The sequence below is a fragment of the Ceratotherium simum genome, chromosome 10, assembly GCF_057802395.1.
Source record: "Ceratotherium simum simum isolate JZ-2026a chromosome 10, ASM5780239v1, whole genome shotgun sequence".
NCBI lineage: Eukaryota > Metazoa > Chordata > Mammalia > Perissodactyla > Rhinocerotidae > Ceratotherium > Ceratotherium simum.
This window is the reverse complement of record NC_141909.1, coordinates 889,382-915,271: the sequence shown is the minus strand read 5'-3', so window position 1 is coordinate 915,271 and position 25,890 is coordinate 889,382. Positions and strand designations below refer to the sequence as shown.

The following is a 25,890-nucleotide window of genomic DNA, read 5'->3' as shown; positions in this document are numbered from 1 at the left end:
CAGTCATGGTTTTCAAAAAGTAATCGTTTTTGGTGAATCTGCTTCTTAAACGTGATCTCATGCATTTGCTCAGTGAGAACTATTACATGTTTTGGTATATAAGGTTGGTGTGCCTGCTGCTTTATTTCCTAGCAATCTAGGGTTTATTAAACATACACTTTCATGCTTCTGTAGTGCACGTGTGTGTGTATGTGTGTGCATGTGTGCCTTTGGTCATAAAAAGGCAACAGGAGGGATCCTTGTGGTGCTGGAGTGTTCGGTGTCTTGACCGCGGTGATGGATGCATAAGTATGCACGGGTGATAAAGTCTAGAGGACCTAATACACATGCGGATGAGTTATGAGAGCCTGGGGCGGCGTGGATGAGACAATGGGTAGCCTGGTAGTGATGCTGCTCTAGGGTTTTACCAAATGTTACCAGGCAAAGTGTACAGGGATCTCTTTACTGTTTCTACTACATGAGTCTGTTATTACAAGAATATTTTCAATTAAATAAAAAAGATTAAGGAAAGCTTACATGCTGCTTTATGAAATAATCAGTCCTGAAGTCACGTATCAGTCTACACGTGGAAAGCTTGTACACACACACACAACATCCCTCCAAGATTGCTCCAAGTACAGCAATATTGAGCTAAAAGTCATAACCAACGTACACTGGATCAGCAACAGAGCTCTGTTAAGGAAAGGCTAATGGAAATTTAGGATTTTGCCACTAAGTAGTCCTCAGCAAACAGGAATATGTGCTGAACACAAGAAGTTCACCTTTGCAAGTTTCAATCTGGGTAGTAAAAATCCATGATGTGACCACCGTTCCTGAGTGTCCCTGAATGCTGTGACAAAATAGATTACATTCAACCCAGTGTGTCATTATCAAGATAAAGCTGATCGTTGCAGTGTGTGTACATTATTTTAAAATGCGGTCAGTACAAAAGGGTACAGAGTAAAAAGTAAGTCCCCCACCCCTGCTGGCCATACAGTTCCCTCCAGAAGGGGTTTACACCAGGCTCACTGGTGCCTTCTCATCAGTCATGTGCTTCCGCGTGCATGTGTGATGTCAGTAAGCGTGTCTGTGCTGTGAGACCCGTTTGTAAGATACACGTATATTACAGTGAATGGTAATTGCATTCACTACCACTTCAGCTGGTAGTTTATATCGTCAGCTAACTATTGTTGTCACACAGACTTTTAGTAATATGTAATATAGCATTTTTGAATTAAAAATACAAGCTGAAAACCGGGCTATTCATGGTTAGAAGTGAAAGAGAAAGAAAATTAGAGCCAGGAGGCCCCACTGGGTGTCTCAGGTTAATGGGAATGAGTTTCTGTTTGAGGAACTTATAAGTGCAAGTTCTTTAAAAAGCAACGGATATTTTCCCAGTAATTTATAAATTCTTCCAGAAGCAGAATTGTAACACTAAAACATTAACTGTATACTCAATTTTTAGAATGTGGACTGAATTTGTGAAACTTTTGAAAATATTTAGTATTTAATACCAACAGTAATTATATTAAACAATCATGATTGTTTGCTAGCAGGAGAAAATAATGTGTGGTATCATAAACCTGTTGATGACTTGGAGTGTGTGTGTTTGTAGACTTTTGGGACGACGATTGTTATCAATCCTGAAAAAGATAAAGATATGGTGCAGGACCTGCTGGACTTTAAGGACAGAGTGGACCACGTGATAGAAGTGTGCTTTCAGAGGAACGAGAAGTTCATCAACTTGATGAAGGAATCCTTTGAAACATTTATCAACAAGAGGCCAAATAAGCCTGCAGAATTGATCGGTAGAAAAACTATTTCTATACATTTTTTTAATATGGGAAAATAAGGCTAAACTCAAGCAAATTTTTTCCCACAATGTTCGAGCTCCTCATGGGGAGCATGAAGGAAAGACTTGTATCATGCCCTCTTAAAACACACATTTTCAAAAACCCGTATACACATGTGTGCATATATATATTATATATATGTGTAAGTATGTATGTAAGTATGTGGTATTTCCATAAGGGAGAATGTGGTAGTAATTTTGTAAAGAAATGAAGCTTGACTTCACAAAAGAGGGAAGGGACAGTAAAGATTTATTCTAGTTTGCGTTTCTTTTACTAGTAGTTCCAGAGCTGTATTTTGTAAAGATGATTCTCTTGATTCTCTGTCTTGATTACTAGCAAGTAATTTCTGCTCAGAAATTGGATTGAGAATGTTTGCTATATACAAATACTTCTGTGTTAGGAGGACAACTTTATAAATCTCTAGATAATATTTAACATGAGATAGTATTTAGTCACTATCTTTGCATCCACTAATCAGTATTAAAATAGATAAAATTGGATGGGATCTCAAAAGATAGCATATTTTAAGATGAAACAGTTTTTAATTACCACTTTGTACAATTATTTCATGATAATATCAAAATATACTTCAGGATTCATGGAATTTCACTAGTCAGTAAAAGTTTTTTAAAATTTACAGGAGGCAAAGGGCAAAGAAAGGTGTTATACAGTGATACAAAATTGGGCTTGTGTGGATTATTGTTGATGTATGATGGGAACATGGAGTTCATTATACAATTGTCTACTTCTGTGTATGTTCAGAATACTTCATAATAAAAAAATATGCAGAAAAAAACTGATAAAAGCAATGACAGAAGAAATTCACAGGCAGTTTACTTTGGCCTCTTGGGAGTCTGGGCTTCTGGAAGTCTTGGTCTCCCCCTTCCTTGAGCCGGATCATGGCTGGTTTGTGTCATCTCAGAGAAAGAAGCCAAGTAGAATTGCTCTCATGCCTGCATTCAGGGATGTCACCTCTCAAAGCCCTGAGAAAAATCCTTTCTCTTTAAGAAAATCTCCTCCAAATTTATCATACCACATCTTGAAGATGAGGCATTCCAGTTTTTGGAGCAATAATGTGTCATGAAACCCAAGCATGTAACTAAAGTATTTATTCTCACATGACTTGAAAGTACGTATCTTAGAAGACCAGATATTTGCCTTTTTCACATAACAGTGTCATTTTGGAAAGTTTCTGGAGTGTTACTGTCCAATTTTTGCTTGTAGAAATTAAAGACGTTCCTTTTTCTATTTAGAAAATGTGTTGTATAACAAATGCTTATTTTTCACGTAATTTAAACTCTTCCTCTCACAGCAAAGCATGTTGATTCAAAATTGAGAGCAGGTAATAAAGAAGCAACAGATGAGGAGCTGGAGAGGATCCTCGACAAAATCATGATAATATTCAGGTTTATTCATGGTGAGAAATACTCCATATTATTTCTGTTAATATTGGGCGTGTAGAAAATGCTGTGTAATCAAAATACCGATGTTTGGGCCCTATCTTTCCTTGAGAAAAATTGACTGAAACATTTCCTCCTTCATGTTAATACAGCAAAGAGAGTGATGGCCACAGGTGATTGAATTGAAACTATTCTTTTTTGGAAACTGGACACAAGGATTCCGTGTCCTTAGAGCTGGTTTGCATCAGAATGCACACTTCTTAGGGTTTTCAGCAGTTGACGCGAACGTTTGCATATTAACTATCTCATGTCTCATGTTATTCTCATTTGCTTATAAATAGGTAAAGATGTCTTTGAAGCATTTTATAAAAAAGATTTGGCAAAAAGACTCCTTGTTGGCAAAAGTGCCTCAGTCGATGCTGAGAAGTCTATGTTGTCAAAACTGAAGCATGGTAAGCTTGTGGCCCTGGGGTTCCGTCCTGCCCGGGGCTGGAGTTACAGCACTGGCAGGTGTTGCTGCTGGTGTTGTCATCCACCCTTCGCTTGTATCGCAGAGTGTGGCGCTGCTTTCACCAGCAAGCTGGAAGGCATGTTCAAGGACATGGAGCTCTCCAAGGACATCATGGTTCATTTCAAGCAGGTGAGTTGTGTTTTTTTCAAGTAAAACAGGTTATTAAAAGGTAACCCACTTTAAATTATGTGAAACAGTTATGTAAATTATGTAAAATCCTGGTCCTTAAAAATAGCACTATTAATGTCTCACATATTCAAATACCTCAAATTCAAAATTAAAAGAAAAATAATCCCTAAAAATGTATAACAAAAGTTGGATTTAAATGAGTTTAATGGTATCTTATCTTGGTGATGTAACCAAAGAAGAAGAAAAAATATTTCAAGTGACTTTGGAACACATTATGTGGCTTCAGCGGAATATATTCTAGGGATTAGAATAAATGCAAACACGTGTTAAAACTGTATTTTGAAAATTGCACCATTTACTTTTTTATAAATTATTTTTCATTATATTCTAAAATAATTATTTTATCTTGATTTTCTTTGTTTTAGTATATGCAGAATCAAAGTGACCCAGGCTCTATAGATCTAACAGTAAATATACTTACGATGGGATACTGGCCGACGTACACACCTATGGAAGTACATTTAACTCCAGAAGTAAGTGTTTCAAAGACTATTTGTTGTTTATTTTTGATATGCTAGTCCTGCCAAAGCACTCTATATTTCTTCCCTTATTATACCCATACCATGCACAGACATGTTATCTTGCAAGAAGTGTTTAATGGGACGTTTTTAAAATCACACACACAGTCAGCAATCACACTGTTCCTGTGGTCTCTGGAAAGCAGCGTTTTGAAGTGACTGCTTCTGTCCCAGTCCACAGCTCCTCCTGACTCAACCCGGGTCCACTGGCTGACCGTCAAGAAGGCATTGGCACAGTCCCTTGTTTCAGAAGTTACTACTTGTCAAATATGGGCCCTACTTGTCTGGTGATTACTTCCTTCCATTGTAGACAGCGCCAGAGTGTTGTGAACGGCACTACCGAGGGCTCTGTGTGTCAGCCACGACTTTGGGTGCTCTGGGGATTTGCAGATATGAGGGAGAACCCCGGGCTTGGGAACTTGAAAGCCAGCAGGGGAAGCAGCGTGAGCACCATTAATTCTGATACAGGTGACGTGGAAAAGGGCTGGTTCCAGTGTGGGGTCTGGGAATTAAAGATGAAGCCGTTCTTCTTCTCTTGATTTTCTTCTGTTTCTGACCTCACTAGTCAGTTGCCTCTGTAGTTTTCTTCTCTTTGTTTTTCTCCACCGATGTCCTGAGTGCTAATGTTCTCCAGAATCCCCACTCAGCGCCCTTCTCATCCCAAACCCCAGCTCTGGCAACTCAGCCCACACCAGCTCTCAGCCTCCAGCCTGTGTGTCCACTTGCCCACTCGAATGCACACAGACGTCCCAAACTCAGCATCCAGGATCGCTCTCTTTACCCTTCTCCCTCCCTCCCTGAGTCCCTCTGTCCTGGGGGGAGTGGGGGTGCCATTCTAACCAGTCCGTCCGCTAGATGTGAAGGCTCTGTGTGGCCCAGCCCACCCACGTAGACATCATGCCCTTCTATTCTGAACTCCTGGTGTGCCCCAGACCTACCCAGCTCTCTCCTTCTCTCAGGCCTCCATGTATAAGCCTCTAAACGGAGCCTCCTTCAGAAAACCTCCAGGCCCTGTCTGTCCCCAGCACTCGACTGCTTGTTAAGACTTATCTCCCCAGTCACCTTTGCCAGAACAGGCTCCCTCACTGCCTCACCCCATTCCACCACAGCTGGGTGCAGACTCCACCCTGGGCGTGCCTCTCTCGTAGTGTTGCAAGTTTTTTCACTTTTTATTTTGAAATAGTTCAGACTCAGAGGAAATTTGCAAGAATAGTTCAAAGAATTCCCGGTACTGTCACCCACTTATTTTAATTTTATTTTTTTAATTTTATTTATTTATTTTTTTCCCCCAAAGCCCCAGTAGATAGTTGTATGTCACAGCTGCACATCCTTCTAGTTGCTGTATGTGGGACGCGGCCTCAGCATGGCCGGAGAAGCAGTGCGTCGGTGCACGCCCGAGATCCGAACCCGGGCCGCCAGCAGCAGAGCGCGCGCACTTAACCGCTAGGCCGCGGGGCCGTCCCCCCATCACCCACTTTTTAGCCTTGCCACGTGTGCTTCATTGTTCTCTTTCTCTGCATCTGTGCATTTTTTCCTGTCCATTTGAGAGGAGGCTGCCTCATGCCTTTACTCTTAATACCTAGTGGGTATTTCCCGAAAACATAACCAGAGCGTGTTATCAAATTCAGAAAATTAACAGTGATTATGAGACTTGCGTCCAGCATATAGCCACGTTCCAATTTGGTCAGTTGTCCCCGCTCTGTCCTTTGTACCAGGTGCAGGCAGGACCCACACTGCATTCAGTCCTGTCTTCAGGCTCCTTTCATTCTGACACTGCACAGTGTTTTCTGTTTCTTGCATGGCACACACGTGTTTTTAAAGCACAGGCTAGTTTTCATAGATTGTCCCTCAGTTTGGGTTTGTGTGATCAGACGCAGGTCATGCTGTCCAGCCAGAATCCCACCTGGGAGGTGTCGTTTCTTCTGGAGATCACGTCACTAGGCACTCGCTATTCATTTGCCCCCATTGGGATATTACATACAGTCATTTGGTTAGGGTGTTTGCCTGTTTCTCCACTGTGTTGTTAGAATCTTCCTTTTGTAATTTTTTGGGGACGTATTTTAGACTGTGTAAACCTCTTATTCCCCATGACGATTTCACCTGCTTGATGTTCCTGCTGGAGTCCATTTTACCTTGATGAGCAGTGATTTTTTTTCTAGCTCCATCGTTTCTCTGTATTTAGAAGCTGGCATTCTGCTCTAGGAAGAGCCTTTCCTTCTACCCCATTAATTTACTCATTTCTGTCTTTATCAGTATGAACTCTTGGATTCTTATTTACCTATTTGATGCTCAAATTGTCCCATATTTGGCCAGTGGGAGCGCCTGTGTGCTGGCTCCTTGTCCTTTTAACACACCCCCTGCATTTTGAGTACTTTTTTGTTTTCTAGCAAAAGTTGTTTGAGGCTTACCATACTGTACTCTTTTTTAATTGTGGTAAAGTATACTTACAGTTTACCATTTTAGTGTACAGTTCAGTGGCATTAAATTGTGCAACCATCACCTCTGTGTAGTTCAGAACTTTTTCATCATCCCAAACAGAAACCCTGGACCCATTGAGCAGTCACGCCCATTCACCTCCACCCCACTGCCCCATACCTAGACAACCACTAATCCACCTTCTCTCTGTGGATTTGCCCATTCTGGACATTTCACGTAAATGGAATCATACACTACATGACCGTTCGTGTCGGACTTCTTGCACTTAGTATAATGGTTTTGAGTTTCATCCGTGTTGTAGCATCTGCAGTGCTTCATTCCTTTTTAAGGCTGAGTAATATTCCATTCTGTGGATAGACCACATTTTGTTTATCTGTCCATTCATTGGTGGGCATTTGGATTGTTTCCACTTTTTGGCTGTTGTAAATAATGCTGCTGTGAACATGAGTGTGCAATTTTTGTTTAAACACCTGTGGTCAGTTCTTTCGGGCATACCCCTAGGAGTGAAAGTGCTGGGTCCTATGATAGTTCTGGTAACTTGTTGGGGAACTGCCACACACTAGTGTACCACACCACAGTTTCCATGGCAGCTGCACCACTTACATCCCCTGCAGTACACGAGGATCCCAGTTTCTCTTTGTTCTCCCCAGCATTTGTCATTTTCCAATTTTTGATTATAGGCATATCAGTGGGTGTGCGTCAGTATCTCCTTTTGGTTTGATTTGCGTTTCCCTCATAACTGGTCATGTTGAGTATCTGGTCATGTGTTTATTGACCACTTGTAGATCTTTGAAGAACTGTCTGTCCAAGTCCTTTGCTCGTTTTTTTTTTTTTCTTTTTGTAAGGAAGTTCAGCCCTGAGCTAACATCCGCTGCCAATCCTCCGCTTTTTTGCTGAGGAAGATTGGCCCTGGGCTAACATCCGTGCCCATCTTCCTCTACTTTATATGGGACGCCACCACAGCATGGCTTGACAAGTGGTACGTTGGTCCTCCCCTGGGATCCGAACCCGCGAACCCCAGGCCACTGAAGCGGAGCGCAAGAACTTAACCACTATGCTACCAGACCAGCCCCTCTTTGCTCATTTTTTAAATTGTGTTGTCTGTCATTAAGTTGTGAGACTTCTTTATATATCTGGATACTAGTTCCTTATCAGATAAGTGTTTCGCAAATACCTTCTCCCATTCCGTGAGTTGTCTTTTTACTTTCTTGATAGTGTCCTTTGCACAAAAGTTTTTAATTTTGATAAAGTCCAATTAATTTACTTTTTCTGTTGTTACTTATACTTTTGGTGTCATATCTAAAAAACCGTTGCCAAATCCAAGCTCATGAAAATTTACCCCTATGTTTTCTTCTAAGAGTTTTATAGTATTAGCTGTTACATTTAGGTCTTTGATCCATTTTGAGCCTGGAATGGTGACTAGCAGAGTTAAGCACCCAGTGTTAGCTGCTGCTACCTTATAATCATTATTATTATCACTTCTAGGAATTAATCTCAAGGAAATAACTTTTAGGAAAGGTATGCATTAAGAGGTTTATCACATTACTGACTTATTTTTTAGGTGTGATATGGTGTAGTAGATACGTTTTCTAAGAGTCCTTATTTTTTAGCTATATACTAAAACGCTTAGAAACGAAATGGTATGATGCCTGGGATTTGATCTTACTGAAGATGGGTAATGTGTACGTGGGGTGATCATGACTATTGAGCTGAGTTTTGAAGCATGAAGAGGAGTTTGCCAAGCAGATGCGAGGCTGACAGGCATTTCTGACAGAGGGCACTTGGACGGAAGCTCAGAGGCACTGGATGGCTGTGTCAGGCCCAGGAGCAGCAGGCATTGGTTCATTCGGCTGTGTGGAATGCACAGCAATGAAAAAGCCAGACCTGGGTCTGCCCTCTTTGAGCTCTCCGTCCAGAGGAGATATTCACAAGTTGCTATAAGTGCTCTCAGAGCTAAGAGCATGGGAGAAGGCTTCTCTCAGGAGGCAGTCCTGAAAAATAAGTCGGTATTTAGGGAGCTGGGTGCGAGGTGGGTTCCCAGATCCGGTAGAGGAAACAACATGTGTGAAAGTCTGAGGGAGGACGGAACCGTGCACTCAGTGCAATAGAGGAAGGGACCACGGAGAGCCAGGGGAGGGGGGCATAGGACAGGCCAGTAAGATCAGAGGTTCCAGAAGAAAGGGGCCTTGGCAAGCCACAGAAGCATTTCACTCTTTATCCTAAGAACTTGGAAGTGGCCGAAGACACTGACAAGGGAATGAGCAGAGTGCAGAAGGGGAGGAGCAGGACCCTAAGGATGCCAGCGTGTGTGGAATGGGCCGGAAGACAAACCAAAAAAGACTCAGAAGGCATGGACGTGCACGAGAGAGACGGGAAGTCCAAGCCATGAGTGCCCCAGATGCCAGGAGGGCAAGAGGAGGCTGCTGCGTGGAAAGCTCTTGGGAGGGATCATCTCACAAGATGAAGCCTGATGAGAGCCCGGTGGATTTGGCAGCACAGCCCATTGGTGATCCTGGGTGCAGAGTGAAGGGGACGTGAAAGGAACTACAGAAAGTAACGAGCAAAAGGAAGTCAGAGGAAACCTGCAGTGCACAAGGAAACGTCCACAAACCCTATGAGAGAGATAAGAGAGTTGGTTCTTAGATCAGAGCAGGATACAGGAGTGGACACTCCGGGGAGGTGAGGAGCTCGGGAATGGAAAGTGAGATAACAGCAGTGACCCCAGCAGAAAGTCTGGAATGTGTAAGAAATCCTCCCAGAAAGTAAGGAACAGTGAAAATAATGGCTAGCTCATGTTGTGCATGCACTGTCCCAAGTGTCGGACATCATGCCTCACAGCAGCATGGTGCAGGGGCCTTGTCGTGGCTGGGTTCACCAGTGAGGCAGCCAAGGCCCTGGGAGCAGTAGGAGTCAGTCAGAGCCTGAGCTAAGACCTGGCAGGGGACAGCCGGGCCTGCAGACAGCATCTCCATCCAAGGATGGCCTCTGTGGTCTTCGTTATATATGCCACTGGCCAGGGGAGCCTGGGGCGGGGTGTGCAGACTGCAGGATGCAACCTGTCTGTATGTTAAATACCAGTTCAATCATTATCTGTGTGTGAGGGGAAACCCCAGCGTCCTAGCATGGTGGACATTTTCACAGGTAGTAGAATCCAGAAAAATAAATGTCAGGGTATAGAACTGATCTTTTCAGTTGTGCAAAATAGTAAAAACTTTATCAATTGAACAGTGTGTTTAGCGTAATTAAATTTGTTGTTTTCCTGTGATTGACAGATGGTTAAACTTCAGGAAGTGTTTAAGACATTTTATCTCGGAAAGCACAGTGGTCGAAAACTTCAGTGGCAAACTACATTGGGGCATGCTGTTTTAAAAGCAGAGTTTAAGGAAGTAAGTTCTTGGTCTCTTTCATTTATTTTTTATTTTTTGTAAGTATGTTAATAGAATTTTTTTAAATTGTGATTGAACTTTGGTAGCAAAGAAAGGAAAAGATTATTCTAGATAGCTCAGCACTGGCTTTTCTAGGTCAATAAAATTAAACAGTTGAAGGATTAATATTCCAGTCCATAAAAATAGGCATTTACCTAATTGAATAAAGAGCAAAGGATGTGAAGAAGCAACTCATAAAAGGAAGATTAGAAAATTGATGAGAACATGCTCCACTTCTCTGCCCAGCAAAGGGCTACAAATTGAAATGCAATAAAATGCCACTGTTGGACTGCGGAATTGATAAAGGCTAAAATGGAAAGAAACAGCAGCTCTCGCCCCCACTGCTGGAGGGAGTGCGTGAGCTTCAAGAAGGGCATTTTGGCAGTGCATCTCAAAACCTGTAGAACCACATGTGTTGTTACAGTAGTTACACTTCTGGGAATTCATGGTAATAAGACATTTTCCTAAATGGATGGATAAGAGTGCTCATTGCAGTCTACTGTTAAACGTGATCATTTAAGGGGAAAATGCATACAATGTATTGATAAGTGAAAGAAGCATGTCACAAAACAGTCCCTTCATATTTGCGTTGAACTTCAATTTTGTAAATAAAATTCAATTATGAATACTAAGCAAAAAAATTTCAAAATTCCTATTTTGCTAGCTATTGTAATACATTACCTCTATACATTATCATATAAACTGTATATACATATATACACAATTATATATAAATTATACGTATCATATTTCGTTGTGTGTTATTGTGCAGGATGATACACATAAACCACACATACTATTCTTCAAGGTATTATGAGAGTTAAATTCCACACCCCGCCTTATTGGCAGGCTTCAGAATTGAACCTCTGCAGAATGCTTGCAGGACTGCAGTTCTCACCTGCCGTGGCAGGGCCTGAGGATGGGGCTTTCCTGCAGGATACTCCCTCATCCCCGCAGTACTCCTCCACACAGAACGAGCCACGTGTGGCCAGTCTTTGCCGTGGGGACTCTGAATAGAAGCGGGGAATCATGTGAGGCCCAAGGCCAGGCTTGTGTTGCTCATGTGCATCACAGGCACATAGAGCGGGAAGCTGGGCCGAGAGTTTGTGATGATGCGTGTGCTGCTTATTCTGTCACTCTTCTTTTAGCAAAGGTGTTGGCTGGATCTTCTGCCAGCTTCCCCTTTCATGCAGTTTTGTCACTGTGCCTTCTGCTCCGTCCACTCACTCCAGGAGCATTCCCACTGCCATTAAGAGGACCTTGGCAGGCTAGAAATAGCATAGAAGGGCACTGTTAGATCTGTATCAGCAATGTCTGACTTTAAGTAACAATAATACCTTCTGTTCAACATGATTTACTGAAGCACTTTTTTACTGCTTTAAAGAATATTTCAAGAGAAGAATTTATTTTTATTTATTTTTTTTGGTGAGGAAGATTGATCCTGAACTAACGTCTGTGCCCATCTTCCTCTATTTTGTATGTGGGACGCTGCCACAGCATGGCTTGATGAGCAGTGTGTAGGTCCATGCCCGGGATGCGAACGTGCAAACCCTCAGCCACTGAAGGAGAGTGCATAGTCTTAACCACCAGGCCACCAGGCTGGCCCCTCAAACAAAGAATTTTTAAGTGCGAGTCATTTTATTCTTGTATAATCAGTAACTTAATTTTTTCTAATTTGGTGGCTAATTAGTAATTTCTCACGCCCCCCACAAAGTTTGAGAGAAAAAAGAAGCCTCCTAAAATGTTGCAAAGGTTGTGCACACAGCTTCACATGCCGTTGTCTGTTTCCTTTAAGGGAAAGAAGGAGTTCCAGGTGTCCCTCTTCCAGACGCTGGTGCTTCTCATGTTCAACGAAGGGGATGAATTCAGCTTCGAAGAAATAAAAACAGCCACTGGGATAGGTATGAAAACCGTCTTCATGAGCGTGCCGCTTCTGAGTGTCCTTGTCTTTAGAACACTCATTCATTTAAGAGAAGCTGTAGACGTGGTCTCTGCTGGACACGCTTGAGGGCATGGTTTCTTTGTTGTCAGGTGTCTAGTTCATTCTAACTGACTTGTGCCCAAACGTTCTCCCCATTCAGAGGACAGTGAATTGCGAAGAACATTACAGTCCCTGGCCTGTGGCAAAGCACGAGTTCTGATTAAAAGTCCCAAAGGAAAGGAGGTAGAAGATGGAGACAAATTCATTTTTAATGGAGAATTCAAGCACAAGTTGTTTCGAATAAAGATCAATCAAATTCAGATGAAGGAAACCGTATGTATAAACTTTCTCTTTTTACTTACAGGGTATTCACCCAAGAATCGTTAGTTTTTATAGTAGTTTCTTGACTGTAGGGTTCTGAAGCGTATTTCTAAAGTATCAAAATAGCTTTCATTAACTTTACATTCACAATAGGAATGATAATCAGAAGGAAGTGCATTTAATAGTTGTCATTCCTAGTCACAAAAATAGTGTGATAAGTCAGATCTTCCTATATCAGATTCTATTAGCATGGAGTGCGTGTCATTTCCAAAACCAGGGACTTATCTTTTTATTTTTGTACAGCACATTTAAGCTGTTCTCTCAGCTCGGCCTCAGGCAGGGTCCTGGGGTGGAAGCGGTGGGCGTGTGGGTGTCGTGGGCCCACTGATGTCGTATCTGTGATCCGTGTACAGCTGGAGCGTCTGTAGCTTTGAGTAGATTCACGTGTCAGGTGTCCAGAGCAGGTTCTGGACCACTGCTGTTAGGCCCTTCCTAATGCAGAAGCCCCTGCACCTCTGGCGCCCACTTATATAACAGTGTCCAGCTGCCCTGCCTGTGCATGTGAGTGAGTGAGGAGTGAGGTCAAGTCGGACAATACAGGACAGCTTTAATTGATCCGAGGTGGTATCACAAATGCTTTCTCTACCTCCAGCAGTGGACAGTGATTGCTTCACTTACCGAGAGGTGTTCACATGTAGCCCTGTCAGAAAATATGTTCAGATTACACAAAAAGAAATACAAAAGACCAATAAATATATGAGACGTTCACTCCCGATAGTAATTTTTTAAATTCAAATTAATATTCCATTTTTCATCTATCAATTTTGGAAATGTTTAAAAGTTTGATAATATCCAGCGTTGGCAAGTATATGGGAAAACAGGCATTCTTTTTCATGTTTTTATTTTTTAAAAGATGTTTGGATTGGTAGAGCTTTTTTAGTGAGTAATTTGATGTTTCTGTTGAAGATAAATGCACATATCCTGTGATCCATCTTTTTGCTATTAGGAGTTTATAATGGAGTGATTATTAAATGTGTAAAATTTTGGAGTTATAATTTCAAAGTGGGGCTATCTGTTGTCTCTTTCTCCTAGAGATAACCACTACTTCCACTGCAGCTTTTTTCTGTGATGTACATATTATAAACCTTTCTTTTTTAAATGGGATTGCTCTCTATATGCCATTTATGTGTACGGTTGTATAACCTGTTCTTATTCTTCGTCATGGGCCTCTTTCCATGTCAGGACTTGGTTTTTAATAGGGGCAGAGTAATCTGTCATGTGAATCCGCAGGAGCCTGGCAGCGCCCTTGTTGAAAGGCATTTAGGTTGTTTCCATTTGTCCCTCCTGGAAATAAGGTCACAGTAAACATCCTGGTACAAACATTCCTGTGTGCCTGTTTCTTTAGTATAAGACCCTCACCCTGGAATGGCTGGGTCATGTGTACTTTTGTTACCTTGACCACTCTTTTGCACATTAAAGTCTGCCGGATTTTACTAGATTGCAGTTTGCAGTCTCACAGACGTGCCTGCCCTCCCCACACTTGCCCTTTGCCCACTTTGTTTTCATAGGCACGAAAATAGTTCGTTGCCATTTTAGTTTGAATTTCTATAACTCTGCGATTTAGTAGCTTATATGAATTACGTAATCTTTCCGGTCCTCAATTCTTCATCTTTTAAAATAGGCATAACACTACCTCAGGTTTTGAGAATTAATGAAAAATGTTTATAAAACTTGGCCAAGCACTTTATAAATGCTGGTGCTTCTCTTTTATGGTTAGCCATTTATATTTTTCTCTTTTTGATTAATTGTTCAAGTCACTGGTATATTTATCAGAATATTCTTTCTCTGATTAATTAGATGTTTTCTGTATACTAAGGAGATTGACCCTTTGTCATTTGTAACAGATAATTTTTTTGTTTTGAGAGGGTTGTTTCCCCACATGAAAATTTTTAAGTTCTCAAATGTAGTCTTATCCTTTATGGTTTCTGACTTGGGGTCAGAAAGACCTTCCTTTAATCCAAAATTTAAAAAAATATTTACCTGTATTTTTCTAGTAGTTTTTACATTTAAATCTTGCTTTGAGCAATGTAGAAATCACTTTAGTATAAAAAAGCAATCTAACCACCCTCTCTATTCCAAAACTGAATTGAAAATACCATTCTCTGACAACTTACTTGAATTATCACCTTTATTATATGTCATATTCACATATTATGGGTCAGTTTCTCAATTCTGTACTACAAATTCTATTGATCTGTTTCATAGCTAGCACCCAAATCCTTTTAATTAACGTACCTATTCCTATAAATTTATTCTGCCAACAAACATGAGAATAATTTTATGTCATTTCCCCTCCAAATAAGAACATTGACTATTTTATTCAGAGTGCCTTAAATTAATTTGAAGTTTTCATCTTTATCATACTAAATATTCTGATTCATACATGTCTATATATATATATATATATATATGAATATGTATAAATCTCTTCCTCAGAGTGGTCTATAAGTCTTGCATATTTCTTATTTGATAGTTCAGCAAATAACTTATTAGGCACCTACTGTGGGCCGGGTCCTCTGTGAAGCCCTGAGGATTCAGCTGTTAGCAATAAAGAGTAAGTCTCTGTTTCAAGGAGCTTTTAACCTTGTCCAGCAGACAGGTGCCAGGTGACCACGTGCTGATGAACTTGTTACAAGTGAGGTAAAAGTTATGATGGAGAAGTATAGGAACGCCCAGTCAAATGCTGTGGGTCAGAGAAGGTTCTCCCACCCAAGGGGGAGCTGAGCCAGGTCCCACAGAGACTGGGGAGACTTAGGAAGGGTTTGCAAAGGCACTGAAGGGTTTCAGCCTGAAGGGCTGGTGAGATGCTGGCACCCTGTAAAGGGATCTTCTCTCTTTACACGTGTAGCTAGTTATTGCTGGTATATAGATACTAGCACTATTGATCTTTGTGTATTTATCTTGTATCCAGCCACTTCACAAAACTCTCCTTGGCTTTGGTGGTTTTTTAGCTGATTTTCGATTTTGCAGCTCATCTACAAATAATGATCATGTGTCTGCTCCTTTTCAGTATACCTCTTTAGTTTGTGCTTTTATTGCATAGCTAGAGCATCTAAAATAATACTTTTAAGAAATAGCACTGCTACTAGGCTTTCCCTTCTCTTCCTGATTAATTTTTCATCTCTAGTATGGGGAACATTAACCTTTTTTGGGTCATGGATCCCTTTGGAAATATGATGAAAGTTTGGATTCTTCCTTCCTGAAACATACTTACCTAACCTACATGCACAGACCTACCTCTCCCCCGCCCCCTTTGATCTGCAGGCCCCCATTAGGCAGCTATTTAACTAACATGAAGTTGTTACCAGGATTTGCTATTTGTTTCTGATAACAGCTCTTATAGCATGTTCAGGTTCTTTTTTTTTTCTTAATTATTCCTTACATACTAAAGTTTGTTTTAAATCAAAAATAAATTTTCAGTTTTATCATGTTTTGCAGCATCTATCAAGATGATCATACAGGGCCGGCCCCGTGGCTTAGTGGTTAAGTGCGCGCGCTCCGCTGCTGGTGGCCTGGGTTCGGATCCTGGGTGCGCACTGACACAGTGCTTCTCTGTCCATGCTAAGGCCGCGTCCCGCATACAGCAACCAGAAGGATGTGCAACTATGACATACAACTATCTACCGGGGCTTTGGGGAAAAAAAGGAGGAGGATTGGCAATAGATGTTAGCTCAGAGCCGGTCTTCCTCAGCAAAAAGAGGAGGATTAGCATGGATGTTAGCTCAGGGCTGATCTTCCTCACAAAAAATAAATAAATAAATAAATAATGATCATACAATCTAACCTTGAAATGATTGTGATGATCTCAGTTACATTAGTAGGTTTTCTGTTAATCCAGGATTATATAGGGTTTATATAGGGGTTTTGCAGCATTTTTATAAAGGAAATACAACTTCCGGGGCCGGCCCCATAGCTTGGCGGTTAAGTGCTCGCGCTCTGCTACTGGCGGCCCGGGTTCGGATCCCGGGCGCACACCAACGCACCACTTCTCCGGCCATGCTGAGGCCGCGTCCCACATACAGCAACTAGAAGGATGGGCAACTATGACATACAACTATCTACTGGGGCTTTGGGGAGAAAAAAGGAGGAGGATTGGCAATAGATGTTAGCTCAGAGCCTGTCTTCCTCAGCAAAAAGAGGAGGATTGGCGTGGATGTTAGCTCAGGGCTGATCTTCCTCAAAAAAAAAAAAAAAATTATTAAAAAAAAGGAAATACATCTTCCTAAATTCTTTTTCAAGTTTTGTTACTGAAGTTGCACTCTTCTTGAGAAATTAGCTTTTACTAGAACAAATAAAAATGCATAACAACAGGATTCATCCAAAGTTTGGCCTTTCTTTGCATCAGAAGTTCCTCACCTGCAGCAGGCCCGGTGGCATAGCGGTTAAGTTCACATGTTCCATCCGCTTCAGCAGCCCGGGGTTCGCTGGTTCAGATCCTGGGCACAGACCTACTCACTGCTCATCAAGCCGTGCTGAGGCGACATCCTACATAGAAGAGCTGCAACTCTACAACTATGATACACAACTATGTACTGGAGCTTTGGGGAGAAAAAAGAAGAACGAAGATTGGCAATGGATGTTAGCGCAGGGCCAATCTTCCTCAAAAAAAAAAAAAGTTTCTCACCAAACTCAACAATATGAAGTAATTAATACTGAAATATATCTCTACACTTCACTTTTTTCTTTTTCATGCAGGTTGAAGAACAAGTCAGCACCACTGAGAGAGTGTTTCAGGACAGACAATATCAGATTGATGCTGCCATTGTCAGAATAATGAAGATGAGAAAGACTCTTGGTCATAACCTTCTGGTTTCTGAATTGTATAATCAGCTGAAATTTCCAGTAAAGGTAAATGTATATTAGCTTAATGAAACTTGTATTATTGTACCAAACTTAAGTTGACAAAAGCATGTTCAATTCTCAGTACCTTCAAAATCACCATTTGTCCTACATTGTAAGTGATCATTTGCTACAAAAATTTACCTTTGTGCACACACTAAGTGTAGAAAAACTGGTAAGTGATGATAGTAGGGACTTTATCCCACATGTTCTTCATCACCATTGTAGGAATGATAAATACCTAAAACTCCCACTTGCAGGGATGCTGAACCTGCTTATATGTTCAAGAAGGGAAGAGGAGGTACTACATGGAAATCTGGACGCATTTTTTTCTCATAGTTGCAGCAGTTCAGGTTATATCACAAGATTTTAAGGAAATCATACTAACAACTAATTGACTCAGCATTTTACAAGCAGGAAAGCATTTTTTACCTCAGTAGTATTTCCTCGATGCTGTTGCATAAGAAAGTCCACCCTAAAACCTTTTGGTCCATGTGTATTTCCTGGATTAAGTTACTGTCCTGGCTGTATGTGGACACAGGTAAGTTAAGGAAACATCATGAAGAACACTTTAAAGCGTACGTATCCACCTAGAATGTGTGAGACTCAGTGACTAAACCTGTTGCATGTGCTTTTGGGGTGGAAGTTCCCTTATCCCATGTTGTTCAGTCTGACAGAAGAGCAGCTGACCCTCCCTCTTCACCAAGGGAGTCAGGGTGAGGTGGACCAGTGAGTTGACATGGAAGTGGCTGGTGGGAGTGCCAGCTTACCTCAGCCAACACTGGGCTCCTGTACTCTCCTGAGGCGACATGTGCTCTGTCATGCTCTGTGTGGTCATGAAATGCTGCTGCATACACCGTTCTTTGCTGCCACGAGCCAGGGCCAGTGCTGATTTTGCAGATGTGAGGCCTGGCAGTTAAACAAAAGACTAAATAGCGAGTAAGGTGTACTGCTGGCCACTGCCCCTAGATGTGCTTTGATAGGTAATTGGGTTTCAGCCACATCTTGTAAGACGTATGATCTATCACTGAATAGAATGTCATGCTGTTTGGAAAAGCGTACCCTCACAGAGGGAGAAGCCTGCTCATAAATGTCAGCATAGGCATGCTTCCTAGCACAGCAGAGCTGGAGGCACCCTTCCTGGGCAGACGTGTCAATTCAGTCATCTACTTTTAGCAAAGGAATGCTCAGAATCTGTGGTTATGCTGTATAAAGCATATATATATATATATCATGTGTAATAATAAAATACAGTACTTTGAGAGAAATGTCCTTACAAAGGATGAAAATACCCTGAGACATTATCAGATGTCCCTTTCAAACAAAAATGCATTACCTAATAGGACCTGGCATGCAAATGTGCTCATTAGTGATCATAAATGATGTATTCACATTTCACAAGTTTCGCATTTCTCACAGGAAGCCCTGCTCTGACAGTAAATTCACATGGAAGCATTTGATCAAGAGATCATGTTAAGATTTTCTTTGAAGTAGGGAGTTTTATTCTATTCATTTTATAAGTATAAATAATTTATATGTAAATATTTATATAATTATATATGCAATGTATGTACCTGATTATATCACATACTTCATGGTATATTATATTCCCCTATGTGTGTAAATTTAATACCACTATAACTGGGGGGATTTGTTTTTCTCTTTTAGCCTGGAGACTTGAAAAAGAGAATTGAATCCCTTATAGACAGAGACTATATGGAGAGAGACAAAGACAATCCGAACCAGTACCACTACGTGGCCTGATGCCCCAGCTGGCTGTTTGCTCTCAGCGAGACACTAGAATGTATCTTCAGAGCAGTGAAGCCCTGCTGTGCTGTTTCCAGGACTTGCTGGGATGGAGCCAGCACAGAGGCTTTTGAATTAGAAGGAAAGGAGATGATTCCTGCACCACCCTTCACAAGGCTTAAGGATCTGCAAATGCCATATGTATCTTTTTCCCTCCAGTTCTTCCTCTTGTTCTTTTTGGCGTTTAAATGGTTTCTATTGCTCTGTGCAGAATGACTTGGAGATTGGACAAGAAGATATTGGTTAAAAGAGGTTCCTTTGTAAGGTGTTGTTCTTGTGGCAAAAAGCCGAAAGTTTGGTTTGTTTTTATGTGTGATCATGAATGCACAATTAAAAAGACCCTCCATGCTGCATTCTTTAGCTACTAAGATTACTTAGGTATTCCTGAAGACAAGCTATCTTAGTTGATGAACACTTAGATTGAAAACGAGAGCCCTTAATTGGTTAGGAAGAAACAGTCAGTGTTCAAAACTGGCTGTTCGATTATGCAGCCTAAATACTGGCATCTGTTTGTTACATTTATTTTCAAAAAGTTTTACACTTGATGACTGATTTTTCTGTAATGAGGTTTCTCAGTGAGATCTCTGATGTGCCAAGAGGACGTCGGGTCTGATGTGTCTGATGCAGTGAACCCAGGAGCATCTTTGTTTCATTTCTGCTGAGTTATTTGTGAAATTTCTGTTTAGGGTTTGGGGGATGGGGTGTTTGTGTTTACCATTCTAAGATTGAGTCTAGCAGTCCCTGTTTTTTGCATCGGGGTAACTGCTGTTTGATTTTTTTAAATTGCAGTATTTGTATGATTGCCGTAATAAGGTTTGGTTTTGCTTTTACAGTTATGCACAGGGACAGTCACTGTTCTCTGTGCTGTAGCCACTGTAAAAAGTTTTATAGGAGACTTAAAGTCTTGATATGTGAAGCAGAGGTTATTTTGTCGAAAGATTAAAAGGATTTTGTTGGCACCTGGTTTCATGTTGTATATGTATAGGTGAGGTTGAACAGCAGATGATGATGTTAGTATGGTAACTATAACAAAGATACTTTTGTGATAACATTTAAAAGTACTTTATATTTTACATAATAGCATGTTTCATTTTGATTAAAAGCTACCAAAGGAATTTTGATCATGGTATAAGTGTTTAAAGCAATATTTTCTGGAATATACCAAGTTTATATAATTTGATTTTGTGCTAAATTATTAAAAGATTCTCCCTTTTTGAAACATGCGTGTTTAAAATATGACATCTTATGGGTTGGGTTTCCATATGAAAATCCTCACTCTTTAAGTATCATCATTATTTCTATATTTGTAAATTTTCATTTGTGAGTTCTATAATATGTGGTCTATAAAAGACCAAATAGATTTCTACTTCTTATATTTTAAGTTCATTGTCTCTAGAGATTATTAATATTGTAATTTAATGTAGACTTACTCTGAATAAAATTAGTTTAACTGGCCTTAAAATTACATTAATAAAACTTTGTGGTATGCAAACTACACATTCTTCATAACTCTTCAGCAACTTAAAATCCATTACTAGTACAGCAGAGGGGCTACCCTCTCAGGTGGTGGTTCTTTCCGGTCCTCCACCACAAACCAGCACCCGGCAGAACAGCATCACAGACCTGTCTCTGACTCCATGGTGAGCAAGAGCAACGTATGCTGCCTCTCGTTGTGTTTATTTCTAGCCATTTCTTATCAGTTTCCTTTAATGTTTTATTATAGTTAATGTGGTAAAACAAATAGTGTAGAGGAAATTGATTGAAAAGGAAAAGGCACTTAAGAAAAAAGTACAGTTATTTACAGATGAATGATGGTGTACCCAGAAAATCTAAGAGAAGCAACTGCAGAGCTATGGCTAAAAAAAGAATTCACTAACTTTTTAACTGAACACAAAATTTACAGGAAAGTCAAAATATAATGGAAGGTCATTTTTTCAATAGCAACAGAAAAGGATAAAATAACCTAGTGACAAACAAGAAAATATATGAAAAGCATTTTAAAATGACTTGGAAACATGAAGAAAACCTGAACAAGTGAAAGGTGTGGGCTATTTTTAACATTTATTGATGCACTATCTTAAGATATCAAACATCCTACTTCAAAACACAGAGAGACAAGGCGATTCTAAAGTTAAAACAGGAAAGCAAATGGGAGAGAATGGCCAGAAATTGTTTAAAACCCATCAGAACAAACAGGTCGTGACTCAAACAGCATCTGTGGGCACACACATCACCTGATCTCTGGATAAAGCAATTGAGTAACAAATAAACGAAATATACAGGAATGTGGTGTCCTGTAAAGGACATGTCATCAGGGAAAGGGAGACTTTTCAACAAATGTTGGGAAAATTTGGGTTGCCACCTTGAGAAAAGCAAACAGATTGTACTAATTTTTCATACCAACATAAGTTCCAAGTGGTCAAAGATTTGTGTTAAAAAAATGAAATCATAAATATAAGAAAACATACATTTTTTTTAAATCTCAGAGTGGAAAAAAGTCTAATCATGAATTAAGATCCTTTTTTAAAAAAGAGAATGATACGTGACATTCTTAAAAATCTACATGGGGAAAGTTAAAAAAAAGACTGGGAAACTTGTGGATAAAAATGAGACGGTACTAATTATTTTAGTGTGCCCAGAACTACAAGTCAACACACGAGACCGAGGGCCTGTGAGGTGAGTTGTTAAGAGAGCGGGAACAGAGGAGATAGAGGGAGCAGAGGAGATAGAGGGAGAGCAGACCATGATGTCAAGGAAAGGAGTGTTGTACAGCTGGAGCAGGAGTGGAGTCCAAGGGGTCGTTTTGAGATAAGCCTTTTCAGCAACTTTGCAAGTGTTTGGGCGTCATCCCGTAGAGAGGCTTACTGACCTGGGAGGGGATGGGGACAGGGGAGGCCCTGCGGCCAGCGTCTGGATGCAGGCAGGAGTGGGAGCAGTTGAAGGCTAAAGCCAGGTCTGTCCTTGGGGGTCTGAGTGTGAGGAGTGCTGGTTCTGACAAGGATCCTGGAAGCAGCCCCTTGAAGAAGGGGAAATGGGTCAGCACTCCCTGTGCGGCTGTGGCCATTACAAGGCCTGGGGATAGAGGAGGGGGCTGAAGTGAGATCAAAGCTGGGACAGGGACTGGATGGGTTCAAGCAGTGACGGGAGCAGCGTAGGGAATCAACAGTGGGTGACAGGCAGTGACCAAGGGCCTGGAGGTGACTGCCACGTGGGGGAAGGTCACGGCCCTTGGTATGTGCTTCAGAGAAGCTGGGGCTCAAGGGAGGGGAAACAATGACCTGTGGCGGCAGAGGAGCCCCTCCCCATCTCCAGGCCCAGGGCAGAGGAGACCAGAGACAGTACAGCCGCCCCGTACTGGGCTGTAGGGAAAGCAGGGTCCTCAGGACAGGTTTTGGGTAGAGGAAGGAGGTGGAGCTTCAGGACGGGGATGGGGCTCTGCTGGCCAACAACCCTGGTCTTTGTCCCCTCCGTTCACTTCCCCAGGGCAGAAGTAACTCTCTGAGGAGTTTGGAAGGAGAGACAAGACTGCACGGCCCAGCTCCCTGTAAGAACTGAAGAGGCCCTGGGCCATCCTTGGTCTAGAACTCTGGTGGGGAAGAGGAACGCTCTGTATCAGGAACACCTGGCACAAATGTGGGCCTCCTCGTGGAAGGTCAGCACAGACACAGAGCACGGTGGAATCAGACCTAGCGGGCTTTCCCCTCCATGGGGGATGATGGTCTCTCACATAAACTCACAATATATTTTAAATTCAAAAATGCCCATACCTTTGACCCAATAAATTCCATTTCTAGGCAATTATCCTATGACACACTGCCACACGTGGAATGATTTCTGGTACTGTAACAGCACATCTAGGAAAACATCCTAAATGTCCATCAACAGCACTGGTTAAGTGATGTCTGTCCACATGTGTATGATGCTATGTTCCGGAAGCTTTAACCAAAATGACATCTAGACACTGATACGGTGCCAATGTCAAGACATGCTGTGATGTGAGAAAAGAAAGGTATAGAAGAGTGCAATGGTGCTACAGCACTACCACTGTGTGTGAACAAGAGCAGGAAAGAACAGGACAGTGACAGCTGTCCCTCCAGGGGGATTCTGCAAGGCTGGGAACAGGAGTAAGAGGGAAACTTTTCATTGCATACCCTTCTGTACTTTTGAATTTTTGTCAAAACAATGTAAATAAAATTAATCAGAAAGTGTTAAGAAAAACAAAAGGGCTCCATCTACCATATCCTACAGCATCCTATCCCTACCATAAAAGACAAGGAATCAGCCAACCCAAAGGAAATCCACTTCCCAGCTCCTCTCTTCCTCCCAGTCTAGTCAATTGTATCATTTTTAGTTCTTTCATATTTACCTTTATTGTAAATAATATACTGAAACCTCCATTTTCTTGATCCATGAATTTACTGTTTCTCAAGAATCTCTACTATGAAAATGAGAAAATTAGAGCCTATATTTTTCCCCATGATTTCTCCCCCTCTTCTTTCTTCCAATTTCTGACAGCTCTTGTCAGATTACTTTTGTTTATATATTTATATTAATAGTTAAACTTTGTATGTTTTGTCTAAAAGTTAACTCATTTTATATATATATTTTTTATAAGGTCAATTTATTTTTTATTTTTATTTTCTTTTTGGGGAAAATTGGCCCTGAGCTAACATCTGTTGCCAATCTTCCTCTTTTTTTCTTTTTTCTCCCCAAAGCCCCAGTACATAGTTGTATATCCTAGTTGTAGAGTTGTAGCTCTTCTATGTGGGAGGCTGCCTCATCATGACTTGATGAGCGGTGAGTAGGTTTGTGCCCAGGAGTTGAACCAGCAAACCCCTGGCCGCCAAAGCAGGACATGTGAACTTAACCACAATGCCACTGGGCCAGCCCCTCATTTTTTATATTATAATTCATCCTAGAACCAAGGAGTGTGTCTAGCCTAAAGAGTGAAATGTAATTCTCTACCACTGCAGCTCAGAGACAAACAAGTTTTCTTCCCTACCCCATCAAATGCTCAAAATTCACGTCATGTCTTAACTTGCTTTACATTTGGACTGTGGCATTCCCGTCCAGCTTTCTGTTTTTCCTGGAGTTTTTAATTGCTATTGTTGGCAAAGGAAACACGTCTTTGTCTTATCGCTAAGATCAGCAATTTTCTTATTATGCTATTTGCACGAATCCAATTTCTTCCTAAAGACATTTTTCTCAGAACCCTCTGATATTCTGTTTTCATTCAGACTATGTGCTTTCCAGATCTGCCACACAGCTGTGATCCCGGAATTACCTTTCTTTCCGTTCCTGTTTAGGTTCACACCTTCTTGAATCCCAGTCTTCCTTTTACTTATTTTCCTGATTTGTTTTACTAAAGTAGATCCTTAGATGATTTTCTCAGAGAGAGTGCACGGGAGACAACCTTTCTGAATCCTTGCTTGTCTGATTTATTTTGCACTTATGCTTAATAGTTTGGCTGCATATAAAATTATAGGTTAAAAATCGTTTTCCTCAGAACTCTGAAGGCATTGCTCTATAGTCTTCTAGCTTCCAGCTCTAAAGTCATTTTGTAACTAACCTGTTTTTTATTTTAAATGAAACTTTTGAAATCTTCTATTCCTGAGTTTTTCTATTTCACTAGAATGTGTCCAGATCTGAGCCCATTTTCACTTGTCCACTAGGACTCAGTGAATCTTCTTCCTCAGAAGACTCGTGACTTCCTTCTGTTCTGGGAAATGTTCTGCAATTAACTTCCTGCATCGCATCTTCCCCTCCAGCTTTTTTGCTCTCACTTTCTTTAAGAGGAATTTGTTTTAAGCAAATAGGACAGAAGATCTTATAACTAAAACCACAGTCCTTGGTCTCCCCCCTCCCCGCCCCCACAGTACACTGTTCCATTTTTGTTTCTGGTTAGTTTTTCTGGCAGTGGCCTCTATACCAGATTATCATTTCTTGTTTTCTGTTTACTCAATTTTAATGGTAGATTGTTTTTTGGGTTTTTTGTTTTTGTTTTTTATGGCTAAAATATCTTCTTGAAACTCTGAGGGCACTAAATCAAAATTTTAAAGTTCTTTTTTCTTCCCTCATGTGTAGGGCAGGGTTCGTAAACTTTTTCTGTAAAGGGCCAAATAGTAAATAGTAAACAGAAACTAAAAGACAAAAAACATTGGTTCCTTAATCGAGGCTTGTTTTTAGTTGGAATCATGGCCATGTGATCTTTCTTAATGTTTCTATCTTCTATCTTAGACTTTTATTAAGCAAGAACAGACAACAGCCAGAGTAACTGATGACTAATAACTACCATGTAGCCTCACAACACATACCGCCACCCTACATGTCTGAGTTGAAGCACTCGACTGAAGATCTTCTGCATTCTCACTTTTCATTACAGTCTTCTCAGCCAAAATTTGAACAAGGATTTGACACACCCGCCTATTGCTGCTAACTTCTGTGTTGCACTGGCAGCACAGAACCATTGTGAAATCCACCCCTTCCCCTGAGTTATAATCACGAGTTACAAACAGTGAGGTGGCTTCGTGCAGGTTTCGGTTCCCACTCTGTGTCTTCCACTGTTAGGAAAAGGCTCTGGTTAATCACATTTAATTTCTCAAACAAGCACAAGCCCTAGTGAGCACCACCTC

General features: G+C 41.0%; 1 protein-coding gene across 1 annotated transcript in view; it reads left to right on the top strand.

The window, feature by feature from the left end:
• Window positions 1–20,750, top strand: part of CUL4A (cullin 4A) — a 52,734-nt gene extending 31,984 nt beyond the window's left edge. The window contains exons 11-20 of the mRNA XM_087435817.1: window positions 1,595–1,787; window positions 3,145–3,249; window positions 3,574–3,684; window positions 3,787–3,872; window positions 4,298–4,405; window positions 10,159–10,272; window positions 12,107–12,212; window positions 12,393–12,565; window positions 17,309–17,461; window positions 19,121–20,750. Coding sequence (XP_087291943.1) covers window positions 1,595–1,787; window positions 3,145–3,249; window positions 3,574–3,684; window positions 3,787–3,872; window positions 4,298–4,405; window positions 10,159–10,272; window positions 12,107–12,212; window positions 12,393–12,565; window positions 17,309–17,461; window positions 19,121–19,216 — 1,245 coding nt within the window. The 3' untranslated portion in view covers window positions 19,217–20,750. The remainder of the gene's footprint in view (window positions 1–1,594; window positions 1,788–3,144; window positions 3,250–3,573; window positions 3,685–3,786; window positions 3,873–4,297; window positions 4,406–10,158; window positions 10,273–12,106; window positions 12,213–12,392; window positions 12,566–17,308; window positions 17,462–19,120) is intronic.
• Window positions 20,751–25,890: the final 5,140 nt, after the last annotated feature.